At 38.9% G+C, this 18,225-nt stretch overlaps 2 protein-coding genes across 2 annotated transcripts; both read right to left on the bottom strand.

Annotated features, from left to right (window-relative positions):
* Nucleotides 1-7,816: 7,816 nt before the first annotated feature.
* On the bottom strand, nt 7,817-14,770 carry LOC124369470. Its single transcript, XM_046827479.1, has 2 exons — nt 14,531-14,770; nt 7,817-8,254 (listed from the first exon to the last, which is right to left on the bottom strand). Exons 1-2 carry the CDS (start codon nt 14,768-14,770, stop codon nt 7,817-7,819), a joined length of 678 nt encoding a protein of 225 aa, XP_046683435.1.
* A 781-nt stretch (nt 14,771-15,551) lies between these two features.
* On the bottom strand, nt 15,552-16,250 carry LOC124369468. The gene has a single exon (XM_046827478.1). The coding sequence runs from the start codon at nt 16,248-16,250 to the stop codon at nt 15,552-15,554; it is 699 nt and encodes a 232-aa protein (XP_046683434.1).
* Between the last annotated feature and the right edge of the window lie 1,975 nt (nt 16,251-18,225).

Here is an 18,225-nt window from a genome sequence, read left to right as displayed (position 1 = left end):
AAATGAAAGGCTTTCTACAAATCAAAGAAAAGTCCAACCGCCGGTTTTCCTGCATAAAGTACACTTGCTATTAAAGAGACAAAAAATTAATAGCATCAGATGTTAATTTTTTTGTGAAGCTGAAGGAGCTGCTGGATACTATATTATTTTTATCACGAAGGACAAGTCTTGTCATTAATATTCTTTCAAAAACCATAAAAATTGTTGTGATGAGACCGATTGGTCTGTAGTTTTCACACTACTATCTACCATTTTAATGGATAGGTCTAACTGTTGAATGTTCATTGAGAGCATTTAGGAACTTAACAGTTTTCAACAACATATTAGTAAGACATGCAAGTGGCTTTGACAATAAATCACAGACTTGCCTCAGTACATATGGCGAAATACCATCTCAACCAAAATAATATTTGGGTTTCAAAGACCAAATTTTTTTAAATTTCTTCATTTGATGTTTCGGATTGAAACAACTTTCAACTAAAGGTGGACAAGTTGTGAAAAGGCCATATGAAGTATTTTGATCCTTGTTCTGATTCTCACTAAGCTCTGTTAGACTGATTTCAGAAAAGAGGAATTGTTATAAATGAACCATATTAATTTCTTATAGTTTTCTATATAGTGTTTTCAAGAAATGTTAGAAAATATTTTGTTAAAACTTATCACTTATCAGGTGTTTTCATATAAAGAGAGAAAAATGTTTGTGTTGTTATAAAAATTTGTATATGGACTCAGATGAAACAATAAAATAGTAATATTTTATTAAAGTTGAGACTTATTTAAACATGAAGTGGGACTATTATAAATGACGAGGTATAAATATAATATTTTGTGAAAACCTATGTGATTTTCCAGAAATATAATTTTATTGATGAGTTAAAAATAGAAGATTGATATATAAAATCAAAACAAAGCACATAGATCTGGGCAAACTTCACAAGAACAAACAATAATGTATTAAAAAAGCTTAAAGGACCTGAAATTGAAGTAGATACAACACAATCAGTTCTTGGAACCTCAAGTAGACTCATTTAACAACTTAGCAAGTTAGATGAATAAGGTATTAGATACAGGAGATACTTTGGTAATGCAAAAATCAAAGTTGATAATTTGCTTAGCAAGTAATATTTCAACATGCAGTTCACTCAATTCAAGAACAAAAGCTTATGCTACCCAAAATAAAAGTAAGAAAATGTAGCAGTGAAATAAAAGATCGGTAGTCATTCTGGACCCAATTTCAATTAATAAAAAATTGAACCAGAAAATAAGTATCAATATTTGATTCAAGTAACAACAATAGGGATATAGTAGCTAGCTACCCACCGACAGCAGGAAATTATGAAAAAGGAATAAAATCATTGCAAACTAGATTTGGTAGGGAAGAACTTACAGAATTTTATGTTTGAGAACTTTTGAGTTGGTAGTTTAAAATATATCTGGTACCAACACCAAAGTAAACAACAATATTGTACTATAAACTAGAAAGTTAATTAAGAGCCTTAGAATACATCGGCTTGACACAAGATAAATGTGCAGCGATGCTGTGCACTTATCCAAAGACTCTGACGAAACATTTTGGAGTTATACAACCAAACTATAACAAATTGATGATATTTCTCAAAGTAGAAGGAGAAGGAAGAATATTGCTAAATCAGGCTTTAAAAGAGTTGACACATAGCTTAATCAAAAAGAAAAACATTGTAACTATTGAAGAAACTCTTCCGACAACGTCAAGCCTAGTTGCTACAAAAGAGAAAAGTAATATAAATTACAACTAAAACAAAAACGTAAGTTGTTTATTTGATGATAAGTCCAACTATGATACAAAGGATTGTTTTAACTCACCAAGTATGACCTACCTACACTCAGAAGATGGATATTAAGAAAAGAAAAAATTGACTGTTTCTTGTGTCTAAAGCTAAGCAACATTTCAAAGGCTTGTACGGCCTCAGTAAAATGCTAATCCTCCTTTGGTGGAGTTTCGACAATAGCAGTTAGCCAATTTGGAATTTTGAAACTTTCAATGTTACTGTTGCTAAACCGTGTTTGGTTACAAGTAAATCAGGATTTAATTCCTCGCACATGAGTGAAAGTTTATCTTATTTGAGCCTTTTGGTGTACCACAGTTGTGTGTCTCATCGGTTTGATTTTTCAAATTGGAATTTTTAATTTCATTTTCGGGTCAGTCAATTTTATCTGTTTGCTAGAGGTGGAGGCCATAAACAGGGGTTTCTATATTTAAAACAATAGATGTCCTTATAGTTGTCTATTAAGAGTTGGTGTCAGGCTGCAGTCGTGGTGAGTGTTTGGGACATTGTGTATGCCCCCATTGGCGGGCTTGATCGGCGAGTATTTAATTGCCTGTGCACACGTGTTGAAGGGAAGTACTCGTGGTTCAGGTGACTCAGCCTGTGATGCAGGTTCCGGCGATGCACCAGACAGCGCAATTTCTTTCGACGTGGCCCAGGAAGATCGATCATCACCAGATGTTGAATGATCAACTCGGTGTACTTCATGTCCAGTAAACCAGCGTCTGTTGGTGTTAAAATCAAGAAGATTTAACTCTTCATATATGTATCAAAACTCTTCGATGAAGCTGTTAACGAGGTTTTTCTGCTGGTGTACTGAATGGTTTTCAGGCAAGTCGTGTCTGTGAGAGACAGTAGCTAGAATAAATTTGGCCGAACTGATGCGGGTGGAGATGCACTGCTCAAGGTCCCGCAAGGAGTTTTAGGACTCTCCGGAAGCTGTGTCATTGGTGTCGCCCAACAGGACATGGCAGCTCCCTGGTGGCGGTGTCGCCCAGAAGTAACAGCAAGTAGCTTGGTCCAAGGCTTGCAGAATCCAGTCACCGCAGTCGTTCTGCTCACTCGCTGCTGGACTAGGGAGATTAAGTCACGTGCGTGGTTGTCACCTTCGATTGTCACCGATCTGAAGTTTAGATATGTGGTTCTGTTGGAATGGTTTCCACCACATGTATCTTTTTAGTTTCCTTTGATTCACGATTTGTTTTATGTGATTTCTTCTTTCTTTTCTTCTTTTGATTTTTAATATTGTTTTAAGTTTTATTAATGCTATTTGTTGTTGATTTTTGAGAATTATTAGTGTTGTCTGATAGATTTTGTGACCTCATCTGATCGTTGTCTCCGGGAAGTATGTGATATCGGTTTTTTTATTTTTATAGGGCCTTTCTTGCTGTTTTGGACTATACATTTCCCCACAGTATTCTCCTTCAACAGGGTATCCTCTCAGTCCTCAGGACAGCCGCTTCTGCTTCAAGAACTTCAATCGTTGTCCTGAGACTCGACACCCAGTCTCGAAATAAAGCGCAACGTTGGTCCAAACAGCAGTCGGTCGACGATTCATACTGCGTGGCCTGGTCACATGTCACAACACCGGACGCATCCCCGTCCCGAGTAGACCAGAGTGATTTTGGAGTTGTCAGTTCCGAGAGAAGATGTGGTGTGTCTGTGGATGTCGAACAGTGCGGTGTAGAAGAGATCGGGTCAACCGCCGGAGACGCAACCGGTATTGGAGTGTTGCGCTGTGGAGAGGACAGACTCCTCATGCTAAAATAATGTGGTCTTGTATGTTGAGCGTTAATATACAATAAATTTATTTCATTTTCATCTGTCTTCAGTGTTGCACCACTAATTTTCCCAAATATCGCCAAACAACATCACAACTTTTTTCATAATAACTTTTTTGTATCTGTGGTTATTAAATATTATATGGGGCTTGACGGTTTTAGATGTTTCAATGAAAAACATTGTCTCGTGTTTTGTCAATATGGTAAAAAAATAAATTAAAATAGTTCAGTTAAAGTAAAATTATTGATATCTGATATAAATGTACAATAAGTAACAAAAAGTTAATACCAGTGGCTGTATTCGATCTGGCGCCACAACTGAGATTAGCATTTGAGCGGACGCTCATCTCACTGAGCCGCCACAGCTTATCAGAGTAGGCATTTGTTCTTGATAAGGTTTACTGCAGGTAGATTATGAAGCGTGGAAATGTATAGTGCTGTTCATTGGGTTTGATTTTTAGGTTACATAATACAGACAAAAAACTCTCTCTTGGTTGTTCAAAAGTAAAAGGAATTAGATGTAAAAGAGTCAATGTCAGACATTCGCTAATTAACGAAAACTTGTTAATTAATGATAAAGGTCAAATAACTGCGGAGCACCGACGACCTGTTGTGCAAACGTAGGACCAGGCCTACCAATCCCTATGCCAAGTCGTTTTCTAGATATCGAGCCTACGGAAACAACAACTTGTTTCCAATATGTAATGCATATCACAACTTATTCCTCCTAGAAACTCGAACTGTTTCCTCACGAAACATCCGGGAGGATTAATACGTAATTAATTAGTCAGGAAAGATGACACTCATTTTGATGAGCATAAACACACTTAATGAATGCTTGGTGAAAACCACAGATCGCTATTTGATAGTTTTACGTCGTGACTCTATCTTTCCATTTAAATTAACTCAAATCTTTAGATACTTCAAATCATTAGGAGAGAACACCTGTTTTGATTGAAAATTCGTATCTTAATGTTCTAAATAAAAATGTTAGAATCTAAAAAAACTTGGTATTATCTATCGGTGTGTGTGTGTGTGTGTGTGTGTGTGTGTGTGTGTGAGAGAGAGAGAGAGAGAGAGAGAGAGAGAGAGAGAGAGAGAGAGAGAGAGAGAGAGAGTGATGAGAGGGGGGGGGCACCTGGAGGTTGCTTAATAAGCAGCACTTATTCTGGTCCGCCTCGAAAAAAATATTGTTAAGTTATTACGTTCAGGGTTATCAAACCTACCTGTTAGGGGTAGGTAGGCTACATAGAGTTCAAATTCTATTATAGATGTTTATATTATAAGCACGGAAGAAGTCCTTATAGTCTACACGTGTGTTGCCTATGTCCAAAAGGTTCCCATGGTTTGGGAGGTTACCATGGCCCTCACTTTAGAAAGATGTCCGATTTTCTAAACATGCATTTCAATGTCCACGCTAAATATTTTTACATCCCAACTTACTCTGTGGGGATCAGAAGACCACGCAAACAATATGACATAGTTATACATAGTTAACAATGATGACATTTTTAACGAGGCGTTTAACTCTTTTAGTTGGAGGTTTTTTCATTGTTTCACATCAGCCAAAAGTTAATCTGTTTGAAGACATTTTTACTATATTACTTGAAATATAACCACATTTTCTACTAGAACGAAGTAAGTGAAATTAAAAGAAAGTAAGAAAAAAGTAGTGTGTCTTTCTTCTCAAACACGAAATCAGAACGGATTATTACAGGGTTATTACACGTAGTTTATTTATAATCTTATCATACTTACGGATTTAGTGAAACCCCAAAAAATTAAAAATAGGCAACCGTGATACACCCATTTATGGCCTTTTAGGCATAGTCAACACGGTCCTATTCCGTGCTAACATATTTATACATTTGCAACTTAGTTGTACTAGTACATTTATTTCATTTATTCATACATACGGCAATCGCCATTTTACAGAAATGTTTACAAAATGGTATTTGAAATATTGATAGTACACTTTTCATGCATAGCCACTTACATGCGATATTAGTACTAATGGACTAGCCATGGTTGCAGAACAATTGAATATGGTATACATTTAAAGTTAATAAAATAGAACATCAAGGACAAGATACAAAAAAAGAAAACAATGGTCAACAAGATAATTATATAATAATGTACATGCTAAAGGGCCCCATACACCTGCGAGTCTGGCTCGCGAGCCAAGCTCGCGAGCCGGATCCGCTGATTATTCACCATACACCTACGTATCTTGCTCGCCCAGTTGCAAACATGAGTTTTTCGAAGAAGGTTGCAGCTGCGGTCATAGTGTTAGATGAGCTAGGTGGATTTAAGAAGAAACGGAAGAAAAGGGTAATGTGGTCAAAGAAGAATGTGGTTGGTTACTAAATAGAAAGAGATTTAGTCACATGAATTTATTGAATTTCATTAGGAATGATAGTCGCCAAGTCTATCAGAACTATTTAAGGATATCAGCTGAAAGTTTTAACATGTTAATGGACAAGGTTAAACCGCTTATAACAAAAAAAAGACACTATACTGCGAAGCGCTATATCACCAGAGGAACGCCTCACTGCTACTCTCCGTTTTCTGGCTACCAGACGGTCGTTTGAAGACTTAAAATTTACTACAATCATATCACGACAAGCATTGGGTAGAATAATACCTGAGACCTGTAAGGCTATCTACAGGGTGAGCCAGTCAAACCGGCGATTTTTAATGAGGTGTAATGACTTGACCTGCATATTGGAAAAATCATTTAATACTAAAAATTTAAAGTACACAACTGGAAATTTAGTTTAAACTCACCCAAACGTGATTTATAGTTTACTTCTTAAAAATTGTGTCACTTAAGTGATGCCCATTAGAATTTAGACATTGATCCAGTCTTGAACGAAAGTTATCCATAGTGTCTCGGAGCATTCTCAAAGGAATAGCATTCACTTCATCACGAATTCGTTGCTTCAGATCCATTACAGATGCTGGTCGGGTTTCAAAAACTTTTGCTTTTAAATAACCCCACAGGAAATAATCGCATGCGGAGAGATCTGGCGATCGTGGTGGCCAAGAAATGTCCCCATTCCTGCTGATAACACGATTCGGGAACAAAGCTGACAGTTCATTCATAACTACTCTTGCCGTATGACTGGTAGCTCCATCTTGTTGGAAAAACGTTTGTTCATTCACTGGAAAGTTTTGAAGTGTAGGAACAAAAAAGTGTTGCAGCATATAAAGATAACGCTGTGAGTTAACTGTAATTGCATTCCCATTATCGTCCTCAAAGAAATATGGGCCAATTATTCCTCTTGACGATATCGCACACCACACAGTGACCTTAGCTGAGTGGAGAGGCCTTTCATGCATGGACTGAGGATTTTCTGGTGCCCAATACCGGAAATATTGTTTATTTACAAATCCGCTCAGATTAAAGTGCGCTTCATCACTCATCCAAAGATTATGGATGAGCTCTAGTTCATCCTCAATCAACTGTAACATTTGCTCACAAAAATGCAACCGAACACCATAATCTTGTACGTTTAGAGCTTGCACAATTTGTAATTTGTAGGGATGATAATTCAAATCTTTATGCAAAATTCTTCTTACCGAAGTGAAGGAAATCCCTAATGCTGTGCTATGGCGTCGGGCAGATCGACGTGGACTTCTTTCCACTGCTGTGCGCACTGCATTCACATTCTCAGGTGTTCGCACTGTTTTCATTGATCCGCCTTTTTTTTGGTTGTTGAACCTGACGATTCAAAATTCTGAATCCAGCCTTTAATAGCGTGGGCTGATGGCACAGGAGCACGAGGAGGCAGGCGGAAATGACAGCGAAAAGCACGTTGAGCACCGACGTAACTTTCACCGCCAGTGTAAAAGGCTTTAACAGCGAACGCACGCTCTTCACCGGACCAACGCTGCATGGCGACTAAACTTCCCAGTAGGGAGGACAAGAATAGCGGTGACCTTCACTTCTCCCCCCTCCCATCACGCAGCCGGACTCGTCTACAAATCGCCCGTTTCACTGGCGCACCCTGTACAACACTTTGAAAGGAGAATACTTGAAGTTAAGAATACTGCACATTATTATCAAATTATTTTAGTTTTATTTAATGTTTATTCTATTTTTTGATAGACAACTATGATTGAACTACAATTACGGTTAAACTGAAAACAAAATTAAACAAACAAACAAAGAAAAGTTATCAGAAGAAAGCATAATCTTCTTGAGATTGCATTGGATAGTTCGCTTGTTCAGGAGTCGAAGATGGGGTGTAAGTTGAATTGTTTGAGGCACCATATGGAGAAGGTGTATCTCACACGCCAGGAACTAGTAGTTGAATTTCCATAATCCATAATAACTGTGGAATTTGTTAAATTGTTCTGCAGCCCTTTGAAAAGAACATCAGTTATCAACTTGTCCGCAATGTCTCTTTGGGAAGCAGGCATGCGGCGCAATTTCGCTGCATACGTTTTACCTAGGTCGTTGTAGTCGTCCTCGGGTTGATTAAGTACAGCGGAAGCCTTTTCTAGAATAGCCTTACGCTGGCGCCGTTCCTCTTCAGCTCTATCATTTTTGGTTTTGTTCTTTTTTGGCGACGTTTTTCTTCTTTTTGCAGCTGTTGACGGAGAACCCTTATTCAAAGTTTGTTCGTTATCACCATTGTTCACATCTCCTTCGTTTAATTCCTCCTATAGAAGAAAACGAAATATTAATAGATCGGCGCTGCTGGAATTATGGTAAAGCAAACTCTATGTACTAAGAGCATTCACATAACCTAATCTAAATCCATTGTGTTTGGTTTCAGTTTCCATCTTCGTGCGAGGAATGGCAAAAAGTCGCAAAAGAATTTGAATCTTTGTGGCACTTTCCAAATTGTGGGGGTGCTATTGATGGAAAACATGTGAGTATTGTAAAACCAGCTGAAGAAGTTTGGTACTACTTCAACTATAAAGGATACCACAGTGTAGTATTACTAGCGGTTGTAGATGCCAATCTCAATTTTATAATGGTAGATGTCGGCTGCAACGGACGAGTTTCAGATGGAGGGGTAATAGAAGAGCCTACATTTTATAATAAATTGAAATATGGTGAATTAGACTTTCCTAAGGAAGAAAATACAGTGTATAATACTGTAGTGTACGGGTTACGGGGAATCGGAATAAAAGACTGAATTAGTTTACATCATCGACTGTGCTCGGTTAAGGTTGGAGGGTAACAGAGAGAGAGACAAGGGCAGGACACTGGAAGTGGTAGGTGGTGTGATCTGGTGGCGTGATGAGAACAGCCAATGGCATTTATTCAAACTAATCACCCCATATGACGTCACAGCATCATAGATCATACAGTTGGTCTTTGGCTGTGGCTTTAACTTGCCAGTAACAATTTATAATATGTATAATAATTATTATTATAATTATTATTGTAATTCAATACATTACATTTCCTCCCTTCCAAATTTCAAAATAAATTGAATTCACACAAGTCATAGATAAATTAAACAATACAAGTGTAATAATAAATATATAATAAACACATATAAATATAAATAACACATATCATTATTAAATGTCATCCTTAAGTACTGTAAGTTATTTACAAGTTTAATTTCTCTACAGGTTTCCTAATACGAGTTGGGTATCTGTTTGTATGATCAGCTGTTCTAGTGACAGGAGAAGGAACAGCTGAGGGTAGAGAAAGACGTGGTCTAGAATGAGGGGTAGTGATGTGACATGGAGAGGTATGATGCGGTGAGGAGGGGGAGAGACCAGCTGATCTAGTGAGGTCAGTGTTACTAATTCTGACTGGGCTTGGAGTTGGCGGACACTGAGCGCCTGTCTCACGCTCCGCAACTGTACGGTCCTGAGATGGTGGAATTTGACTGTCACTGTCAACAATACTACTGTGTAGTCCTATCAGCTGATCAATATGTCTACTCCAAATTAGACCAGTTTTTGTCATAACAGAATACATTACATTATTTAACTGTTTTATTACAATGCCCTCTATCCATTTGTCTTTAGAGCGATAATCTCTCACTAATACAGATTGATTAGGAAATAGAATTCTCGTTTTTCTACCGCCAAAATATTCTTTTTGTTTGTCCTGTTTTAATTGCACAGTTCTGGCTATATTAGGTCTGAGTAAATCTAGCCTGCATCTTAGTGGTCTATTAAACATTAATTTGGCAGGTGTCTCGTTAGTAGTGCTATGAACGGAGTTTCTGTAATCAAATAACATCCTATTCAAGGCTACTTTAGTATCAATATTTTCTTGAAAAGCCAATCTTATTTTACGTTTAGCATACTTAACTGAGTTCTCAGCCTGACCATTAGACTGAGGATGATAAGCTGGTGAAAATGTATGTCTTATACCATTAAGTTGCATGAAATTTTTAAATTCAACTGAGGTAAATGGTGGTCCATTATCACTATGGATAGTGACAGGTAATCCAAATCTAGAAAATAGTTCTCTTAACTTTTCTATAGCTAGCTTAGCTGAAGTAGAGCCTACTTCAAATACTTCCAACCACTTAGTGTAAGCATCAATTACTACCAAGTAGGTCTTATCTTTGAAAGGACCCAAGTAATCAATATGCAATCTTTCCCATGGCATAGATGGATAGTGCCAAACATGTAGATTACTCTTACTAGGACTAGAACGTTCCATAAGACAGGAAGAGCAATTGTTCGCTAGGCTTTCAATGTTTTCATCTATATTTGGCCACCAAATATAGGATCTTGCTACTGACTTCATTTTTACAATTCCCAAGTGACTCGCGTGTAACTCATTTAATATGTAGCTACGCAACTTGTTAGGAACAACAATTCTATATCCCCACATAACAATGCCATGCTCAACTGTTAGCTCGTCCTTCCTTTGGAAATAAGGTAACAATTCCCTATTCTCTCCTGACAAAAAATTTGGCCATCCGTACATCACATAGTTATGTATTTGTTTTATAATAGGATCATTTTGGGTTTCAGCTTTTACATCTTCAAAAGTTAAAGGTACTGAACTTTCAGCGATACAGTGTAAATAGGTACCTTTCCACCTTGGTTCATTGTTATTATTTACAACGTGTTTAGTGCTTAATGGTAAGCGTGATAATGCGTCTGCGTTACCATGCTTTTCTGACCTTACATACTGTACATCAAAATTGTATCCACTTAAAAATAATGCGTATCTTTGTAATCGGCTTGCTGCGAAAACAGGTAAACCCTTTTTCGGTCCAAATATGCTAATTAAAGGTTTGTGATCAGTACACAATGTGAATTTTCGGCCATACAAATATTGATGAAATTTCCTTACTCCATATACTACTGCTAAAGCTTCCTTATCTATTTGTGAATATTGACATTCTGCTGGTGATAAAGTACGAGAGTGGTATGCAATAGGTTTCTCAACGCCTTCAGGGGTTATGATACTAAGTACGCAGCCCAGCCCTGTCGAGCTTGCGTCTACTGCTAGTTTTACAGGCAACTTTGAATCATAATGCGCCAAAACTGGTGCTTTAGTCAAAACATCCTTGACATGGCTAAATGATTTGAGACATTTTTCATCAAAATCAAATGGCACGTCCTTTTTTAACAAGTTGTACAACGGACTCAAGATTGTTGACAAATTTTTGATAAACTTTCCATAATAATTTACCAAGCCAATAAAAGCTTTGACTTGAGTGACAGATTTAGGTACAGGTGCTTGATTTATAGCTTTAATTTTAGATTCAGAGGTATGCAGTCCATCTTTATCGATACTAAAACCAAGATACTCGATTTTGTCTACAAAGAATGTACATTTATCTTTCTTTACGGTAAATCCTTTTTCACTCAGGCGTTTACAAACCTCTTGCAACCTACTTACATGAGTTTCGTTATTAGGTGCGGTGATAAGAATATCATCCATGAACACTGATATGCCTTCTAAATTATGCAAAGATTGTTCAATAACTCTTTGAAATATTCCTGGGGCTGATGAGATTCCATAAGGCATTCTACTATATGAGAAAAGACCCTTATGCGTGCTAATTGTACATAATTTTTGTGACTCACTATCTAACTTTAATTGCATATAGGCTTGACTAAGATCTATTTTAGAGAAACGTTCTCCATGCTGTAAATTTGCAAATAAATCTTCTATTCTAGTATAGGGTACTTGTCTACTTCTAGATACTGATTTAGAGTAACTTTAAAAGTCTCCACATAGCCTAATTTCACCGTTCTTTTTTAATACTGGTACAATGGGCGTTTCCCCATTCCGAGCTGCTTACTGAATTAACACTTGTTCGTCAACTAAGCGTTGTTAGTTCTTTTTCTACCTTACTTTTTCAATGAGAATGGTATCGGTCTTGGCTTAAAATACCTAGGTCTAGCATTTTCTTTTAGATTTAGTTTTACTGGTTCGCCTGTATACTGACCTAGTTTCTCAGTGAACACTTCTGGAAATTGATTAGTTAGCTCGGACGTCATTGTCTCGAAATTAGTCTTGTTATCTATAGGTCTGTTTATAACACACAAGTTATTTTTTTAAACGAAATGTCAACTCCCAGTACTTTAAGCCAATCACGACCCATTAAAGGATGTGAACCTCCTCTAAATCACATACAAATCTAAGCATTTATGTATTTTCTCATAGCAAACATCAACATTAACTTTGCCCACAGGTATAATAGGTTTCATTAGTGTACGAACTCCAAAGTTAGGTCGTTTTTCTAACAATTTACAAGAACTAAAATTATTTTCATAAAAATCCTCACTACACACTGTGACACTAGCTCCAGTATCAACTTCAAATATGGTTTCTCGACCTTGCACTAGGACTTTAATCTTAATTGGGTCAACTCTAATTCTTTCACAGTGAGTTTCCTTTACTTTAAAATAAATTCTGTATGTCCTCGACATAACTCTCAAGATTTTCATCACTCTGAACATAATTCCTTAGAATTATTTGAATCTGACAGTTCTGAACTATTCATTTACAAAATTATGTATCTTATAATCTTTGTTTTTTCTTGTTTTGAAAATTAGACTGATAAGATATACCTTTCTTAACTTTCGAAAGCTGATTGTCTGGTAACTTACTAATTTCAGTAGATCGACATACCTTAGATATGTGATTTCTTTTACCCACATTTGTGACACACAACACCAAACAATTTGCACTGCTTCCTATAGTGACCACACTGCCACAGCACGTACACTGCACCTTGACTTCGTGGCCTTGCGTTGTAGCTCGCGCTGCCACCCGCTGCCGCCGACTCTCACATGTGGGTGGTGATTGCGCTGCCATCCGCTGGACCCGGCTGCCGCCGTTCACTGTCAATGCCGCCGCATTCTTCTCCGCCGCTTCCACTGAGCAGACGATTTTCACAGCCTGGTCGAAGGTTAGGGTGGTCTCTCCCAACAGCCTCTGCTTGGTCGACTCACTCCTGATGCCGCTCACCAGTCTGTCTCTGAGATAGTCGTTGAGGGATGCGCCAAACTCGCAGTATGCAGACAATTTCTTGAGCTGGCGATGTACTCTGCGACTGATTCTCCTTCCTGTTGATTCCTTTTGCTGAAATTTGTACCTTTCAGCTATGAATGATGGCTTCGGGTACAAATGGTCCTGAATTAACTTCACTAATTCATCAAACTTTTTCACTGAAGGTTTTTCCGGCGTACATAAATCTCGTAACAAACTGTACGTTTTCACACCCACGACTGTTTAGTAACGTACTAACCTTTTTGTCGTCACTAATACTGTTACAGTCAACGAATAATTCAAATCGGTTAACATACGAATTCCAAGTTTCTGCACTGTTGTCGAAGTCACCAATTCCGCCAATAATTCCCGCCATTTTTACTGTTTCAACTAAATAAAGACGAAATGTTCTAATTTACGACCTTGTCTTCCAACATCAAAATGTACCGATTTTGAGTCCACGTGACGCCAAACTACAGACACACTTCCTCCCACTATAATTTTCGGAGAAATTATTTACGCACAATCGAACAGGTTGCATTGCACTCGCGGGATCGCATTAATACCTCGTCGCCAATTGTTGTGTACGGGTTACGGGGAATCGGAATATAAAAGACTGAATTAGTTTACATCATCGACTGTGCTCGGTTAAGGTTGGAGGGTAACAGAGAGAGAGACAAGGGCAGGACACTGGAAGTGGTAGGTGGTGTGATCTGGTGGCGTGATGAGAACAGCCAATGGCATTTATTCAAACTAATCACCCCATATGACGTCACAGCATCATAGATCATACAGTTGGTCTTTGGCTGTGGCTTTAACTTGCCAGTAACAATTTATATATTATGTATAATAATTATTATTGTAATTCAATACATTACAAATACGAATTTTGTTTTTATTGCTGATGAAGCTTTTTCACTTCGAAAAAATCTACTAAAACCTTTTCCTCGAGAAAAATTAACATATGAAGAAGAATTTTTAACTACAGGCTATCACGAGCGAGAAGGTGTGTGGAAAACGCGTTTGGTGTGTTAGCTTCTAGATTTCGCATTCTTCATACAACTATCAATCTTCACCCTTCAAAAGTAGATGATATTGTGCTAGCTTGCGTGGTTCTACATAATTTTCTCCGGGCAAACAACAGAGCGGAGTATACGCCTAGTTCAATGCTAGACAAGGAAGATATAGAAGGCGCCAGTGTCATTGCAGGTGACTGGAGAAATGATCAACCTGAAAGGTGTTTTCACACGCTTCGCAGATCCTACACAACAGCTGCAAAGGAAGCTTGTGAAAGTCGAGATGAATATGTGAAATATTTCAATGGGCCAGGAAAGGTTCCCTTTCAAGACAGAATGGTGACTAAAAATTAAACTTTTAAAGATACACACATGCACTAACTGTTGAAATTAGTTATTTTTATGATAAGTCGTTAATAACATGAATATGTATTAATATCTGTATTAATAAACTTGTCATAACATTTTAAACAGTTATTACAAACTTACCTCAACAATACTGCCTTCCTCTTCAATAATATTTTCTTCGTCCTCGTCCAAATTGCTCTTGGTCTTTCGAGGCTGCTCCTGCTCTGCGGTGAACTTCATGAGCTCGAAATACCACAGAGTTGGGGTGTACGTATCATCTGCGGAAGCTCCGCTTCTTGTGCTGTCACGAACCTTCCTCATTTCCTTCCTGAATGCTGCCCTAAGGTTATCAACTTTCCTTTTTACAGTTAGTGTCTGCATTCGGAATTTTTTCTTTCGTAATTTGGAGATGTTTCCAGGCAGTATCCCGTTTAAACTTGTTGGAATACTCCGCACTTCGTACTTTCCACAAACACGGCAAATTTCGATACTCTTCAATGAATGTTGTTAAAAAATCAGGGCTCATAAATAACTTGGAGTCAGCCATGTTAACTCAAAACAAACAAAATACCTTAACCTTTGCGGAACGAGTGGTGCGTAACGTTTGGCCTGCAGTAGTGAAAACAGAATGAACAGATTTTTCGGTGGTGGGGGCACGAGTCCGATCCGTAATGCGCCATACACTGGCGAACTGATACCCGAGCCGAGCCGCACGGCAAGCAGTGGCGGATCCGGCTCGGCTCGCCTGAATTTGACTCGGCTCGGCTCTTTATTGTCCATACACTGACGGATTTGGTCCATTTCTAGGCGAGTCGAGCCAGGCTCGCGAGCCAGACTCGCAGGTGTATGGGCCCCTTAAGTGTGTGCAACTTGTGCATCAAATACAAATTAAAAACAAGGTAACAAGATAATAACTACATGCTTCATGCTAAGCATGTGCTAACTCTAGTGCATGGGTCAATATACAACAAGAGAAAAATCAACAAGACAACCACATGCTAATACTAAATACTATAAGTGCTATAAATACATGCTATAAGTGTGTGCTGACGGTATAAACTATGAAAATTTAACAGTGAAATGACTAAACAATATATAACAAAAAATAGACAATATAACAAAATACTAGCAGGGATGAGCAACCAAAGGTAGACTCTTGCTTTCAATGTGAATCATGCTCAGACACCCAAGAGAAGACCCGCCTCCGAAACACCAGCATGGATACGCCAAAGAATTCCAACCGGTGGGCAGCATTTCCCAAACGCAGCAGACGTGGAATTACACTCTGGTAGGCGTAGACAGTTTGGCGTGAGTGCTTGGAGAAAGGCTGCAGAAGGCGGGTTGCGGCAGGTACATGGAGGTCTATGCAACGCAGGAGCTCAGGGCAATCAACCAAACTGTTGACAATCTTGAATAGAAATATAAGGTCTAGAGCCACTCTTCTAGATGAAAGCGAAAGGATCTGGTGTTGGCTTGCAATAACCTGTATGTCAACATCAGGATAACGGATGCCACTTCTAACTCCTACCAATCGCAGTAAACGCCTCTGATCTTTATTTAGATGGTCGCAATGTCCAATCTGGTGGGGAGCCCAGACAGTAGAACCATATTCAACAATGGGACGAACAAGAGTCACGTAGAGGGTCTTCAATGTTGCAGGAGGTAGGGCGTTTCTTGATGTTCGGGAAATGAACCCTAGAACACAATTGGATTTAGCACAAGACTTGTATACCTGTATACCTGGATCCCAGGATGGTGTCGTGTACAACCCCAAGTCCTTTATAACTGTCACTCTATCCAGTAACAAGCCATACAAAGAGAAGTCAAAGAGCAGCAAAGTTTTTGATCTTCCAAATGACATTACTTAACATTTATGAGCATTCAGTTGCATAGCATTCCTATCACACCACTGTTCTATCCTAAGCAGATCCTCCTGGAGCTCATGTTGTTGATGGATTGAAGTCACCTCCTTGAAGATCTTAACATCATCGGCAAATAGAAGAAAGTTGCCGGCTAGTGACTCCTCGATATCGTTTATGAACAGGCCAAATAGAAAAGGACCGAGGACCCTTGAGGCACACCCGATGTTACGCTCACAACATTCTTGGAGAGTGATGACGCAAATTTGACTTGCAGGGTTCCGCCACTTAGATAGCTTTGCATCCACAGAAGAAGAGGCCCAATAATTCCGTATGCCCTCAATTTAGCTATCAGATGGCTATGGCTAACCCTGTCGAATGCCTTAGCGAAATCGAAATACAGGCAGTCAACTTGGTGGAAACGAGAGAAGGAGGAAACAACATAGTCACTGAAGACACAAAGATTGGGGGTCGTTGATTTTCCAGGGCGAAAACCATGCTGCTGTGGGATGAAGACACTCTTAAATTTAAAGGATAATACGTCCAGGATCAAACTTTCAAAAATCTTGGCAAAGACTGACTGAATCACAATAGGACAGCAATTTGTTACTTTAGATGTAGATCCAGATTTATGAACTGGTACAAGATAACCAGGCTTCAACGAGTTCGGAAAAGAGCCATCACGCAGCAACCTGTTGAGATAAACAGCTGTGTGAGGAGCCAGAAGATCACTGCATGACTTCACAACGGCCGGTTATGCCATCCGGTCCAGGTCCCTTGGAGGCATCAAGATCCTGTAGTTTTCTTTCAATCTCAGTGGCCGAGAAAAGACAGGACGAAACGTTGATGTTGGATTCATAATTGTAATTAGTATGACAGTCAGTATGTGGAGTGTAGACGGTTGAGAAGTAATCAGAGGATAAGTTACACATTCCCTGGGGCTCATCAGCCGAGACTAAGCCATATTGAAGTCTGCTGGGTACAGTGTTAGCCTTACTTAAGGACTTCATATGACCCCAGAAGGATCGGGGGTTTTCCTTTATGATATTGTTGATAGTAACAAAAACTCCTGTTGGCATGCGCTGGCAAGATTTTTGCACTGCCGCCTGACCACTCTGAAAGCTTCATAATTACAGTCTAGAAGAGAAGTTTTGTAGTTTCGGTGGAGTAGTTTCTTCCGTGAAATCAATTGTCTAAGTTCCCGGGTAACCCATCGAGGATAAGTAGACCCATTCTTTCTTCTTACAGGTGAATTGGTCTTTATAGAACTCCCCATATTCAAACAGAACCTGTTGAAGGAGGATTCAATGTCCGGCCAGCTGGGATCAGGGTAATTCAGGGACGCAAGCCAGGCTCTGACATTGTCGATGGTACACTGTCTGAGATCATGGAAAAACACATCACAATTATCAACACCAGAACAGCCAAAAGGTAACACAAATTCCAGTGCCGGGTGGAAGCCCTCTTCATAAAGTATAGGATCAGATGCAGCCGTAATATTAAACCCTTAATCCGTTGAAAAAAATAGATCCAGCAGAACTCCTCTTTAGTTTAGAATGGTGTTGTGCTGCCGCAGACTTAGGAAATTAATCAGGTCAAACATACTCTGCAGCATTCCCCGGAGGTTGAGAGTGTAAAGACCAGTCCACTTGTGGCATTTTGAAGTCGCCAGCAATAACAATCCTGGTGTCAGGTTCACAAGAACCACACACTTCCTCAACTAAGTCATTGAAAGTTGAAAATACATTGGCTGGAGATTGAGGCGGGATATATAATCCACCAAGGACAGTAGGCTGACCGAAGATCCGAGCGGTGACGAACAAGCATTCGATGTTATCGATAGAAGACGGCATTTCAAAGGAAGGGTACAAATTTGATACAGCAATCATAACACCGCCACCTGATTCCTTGGTACTGCTCACAGAAGAGCGACCCTTGCGATAGACACAATAGTTGTTGAGACCAAGTTTCGGAGTA

This window comes from Homalodisca vitripennis, chromosome X (assembly GCF_021130785.1).
Source record: "Homalodisca vitripennis isolate AUS2020 chromosome X, UT_GWSS_2.1, whole genome shotgun sequence".
NCBI classification, from domain to species: Eukaryota; Metazoa; Arthropoda; class Insecta; order Hemiptera; family Cicadellidae; genus Homalodisca; species Homalodisca vitripennis.
The sequence above is the reverse complement of the archived record's forward strand: the minus strand, read 5'-3'. Positions and strand labels throughout refer to the sequence as shown.